This window comes from Triturus cristatus, chromosome 8, assembly GCF_964204655.1.
Source record: "Triturus cristatus chromosome 8, aTriCri1.1, whole genome shotgun sequence".
Taxonomy (NCBI): domain Eukaryota; kingdom Metazoa; phylum Chordata; class Amphibia; order Caudata; family Salamandridae; genus Triturus; species Triturus cristatus.
Window position 1 is genome coordinate 397,338,687 of NC_140591.1, and position 2,335 is coordinate 397,341,021.

The 2,335-nt window shown below is 42.0% G+C and overlaps 1 protein-coding gene across 1 annotated transcript; it reads right to left on the minus strand.

The window, feature by feature from the left end:
• Positions 1-759: 759 nt before the first annotated feature.
• On the minus strand, positions 760-2,127 carry LOC146802181 (endogenous retrovirus group PABLB member 1 Env polyprotein-like). Its single transcript, XM_085623733.1, has one exon. It carries the CDS (start codon positions 2,125-2,127, stop codon positions 760-762), a length of 1,368 nt encoding a protein of 455 aa, XP_085479859.1.
• Positions 2,128-2,335: the final 208 nt, after the last annotated feature.

Consider the following 2,335-nt stretch of genomic DNA (forward strand, 5'->3'; position numbering starts at 1 on the left):
ACGCCTTAATCTCCTGGGTCCACTTGCTTTATCTAACAGAGACCCAGGACACTCTGTTGGGCGTAGAAGATCAGATTTATTAGCTGCAGCTAAGTACAGTTGTCCCAGAAGTACACTCGATATGTTCTCAGGAGACTGCCACTTTACTCAGTGGCGCACAATCTCTTATAGTACATGGATGGCATACAGATTAACCAAGAACACTCCCAATATATATAAAAAGAACCAATAAGAAAAGTACAAAAACAAAGCTTTACCAATGAAAAGAACTTGAGAAATAAAGTATCGAGTAACCCGAAGAAGCCTCTCCTCCAACTGTGTTTGTCATCCCTCCCCACAGGTTAATTCATTAACGTGTCCGCAACTGACTTGCAGGTGGCGAGATACATTTGTGTACTTTGGAGGACAGTTGTGAAACGAGAGAATACGAGCAGAGGACAGCGAAAGGCCAAAGAATAAGATAAAGTCAGGAAAGAATGGTGCGAACCAACAGATAGTTGAGACAGGGATTAGTCAGACCAGACAGGGATTAGTGGACTCGGCCAGTCCCTGACACCAGTTCGTAAACAGAGGCAGAAGGCTATTTCGACACGATGCTGCAGGAAACGCAGAAGAGACCCGTTTGCCGTGCTGCCTGAGTGAGGGCAACACCGAATGGCGGCAGAACACAAAATGGCGGCTCGATACGATCGAGATCGAAAATTGAGTTTCCTCAGACCCTCCTTTTGCCAGAACTCAGGCAAAATACACAGACTCACGTTAATCTGAGTCGATGTCGATAGCCATGAGGTCATCAAGCTGTTGCTGTAACATCAATTTAATGTTCTCTGTTCTCTGTGATTTAGGTTTTGGGATGCATACAGAAGCACAAAGGCCGCAGATGGCGGGGCCACAGTGCAGACAGAGACAACAAGAGAAAATGATGGCCAGAATCATTCCAAGGAATGTTAATACCCTCCATCCCCATTTTGACAGTAGTCCCCAAAACCATCCCAATAACGACCAATCTCCTTCGTCCTGGTGAATCGACTCAGAGATTACATATAATTTAGAGATGGCTTGGTGTACCGTCGGAGCATCGTCAGGTATATAAATACAGCAACTAGATCCGATCAATGTACAAACTCCACCACGATCCACAAGAATAACATCTAAGGCAACTCGGTTCTGTAATGTCATAAGACGATCCGCCTGTAGTTCAGCTGTAATATTACTTAAGGCTCCTACAGTGATGTCTATAGTAGTCTCTACAACACGAACCAGTTGTCTCATGTTTCTGCTATTGGCCATTGGACCCCAAAAAGGAAGAATTCCTTTGAGGAAATCTCCTCCCTCTTGTCCTGCTGTGTTCTTGGAATCAATAATTCCTCTGCCGTATCTGTTTCTATGGTGAGTTGAAGAGGCAGTATATGTAGGGGGAAGAAGGAAAGCTATATAGCATGTTCCGGAGAAACCAGTAGGCAACCATGTATAAGCTCTATCTTGGCAGATAAAATACGTGCCCTGAGATGGTACTAGCGGCGGCGAAGTGTAGATGTATGTGTGGGAACAGAAACTCTTCTCTTGTCTAGTGTTAGCAGTCTGACTATTTATTTGTAAGCAGAAATTACCTTGATGAGGTACAGTCCAGATTGGTGGAGATTCTTTTTGTTTAACCTTATCACTAAGGCTAGTGATATAATGAGTGACGTTCCAATTAGTATATGCTTTTCTCTCATCAACAGAAATTTTACTATTTTCCATGATTTTAGCCATAGCTACCATTCCCTTTATCAATGAACTATGACTGAAATCTGGACCACCAATATATGAACTGACAGGTCGTTTAAATCGGCTCTGATATGCGTTAGAGAATATTACAAAATAAGCCCAAGCGGAACCTTCATAGGAGAACGAAAGGACTAAGTATGGCATCCCTTTTTCGGTGGTATGAGGCAGAAGTCCACACACCCAACAGTCGGTTGTATTAATTACTAATTGGTGCTGTTGCAATAACTGAACAAATGAATTATTGTAGTATTCGGTTCTTCTTATGAATTCATGCTGAGGAAGTGTATGAAATAGATGTGGAGAGACAGTAGAATAAGAAGGCAAAGAGATAGAAGTAGGGACAACTTTTTGCTGCATAGCATAAACAATCCAACCTATACATGCCAATAAAATACACAATAATATAAAAACACATAACGTTATACCACAACGACTGTACATTAGTTTAAAATATTTTTCTCTCATTTTATTCTTCTTCTCTCTTTCTCCTAATGTAGTCTCCATCTTCTAAGTGGATGCTCACGGCAATCTTCCTCAATCACTTGGTTATGATTATCTGCCGTCC

What these genes read in the sequence shown, in the direction of transcription:
- LOC146802181 (XM_085623733.1), bottom strand. Translation starts at nt 2,127, where the DNA reads ATGCAGCAAAAAGTTGTCCCTACTTCTATCTCTTTGCCTTCTTATTCT.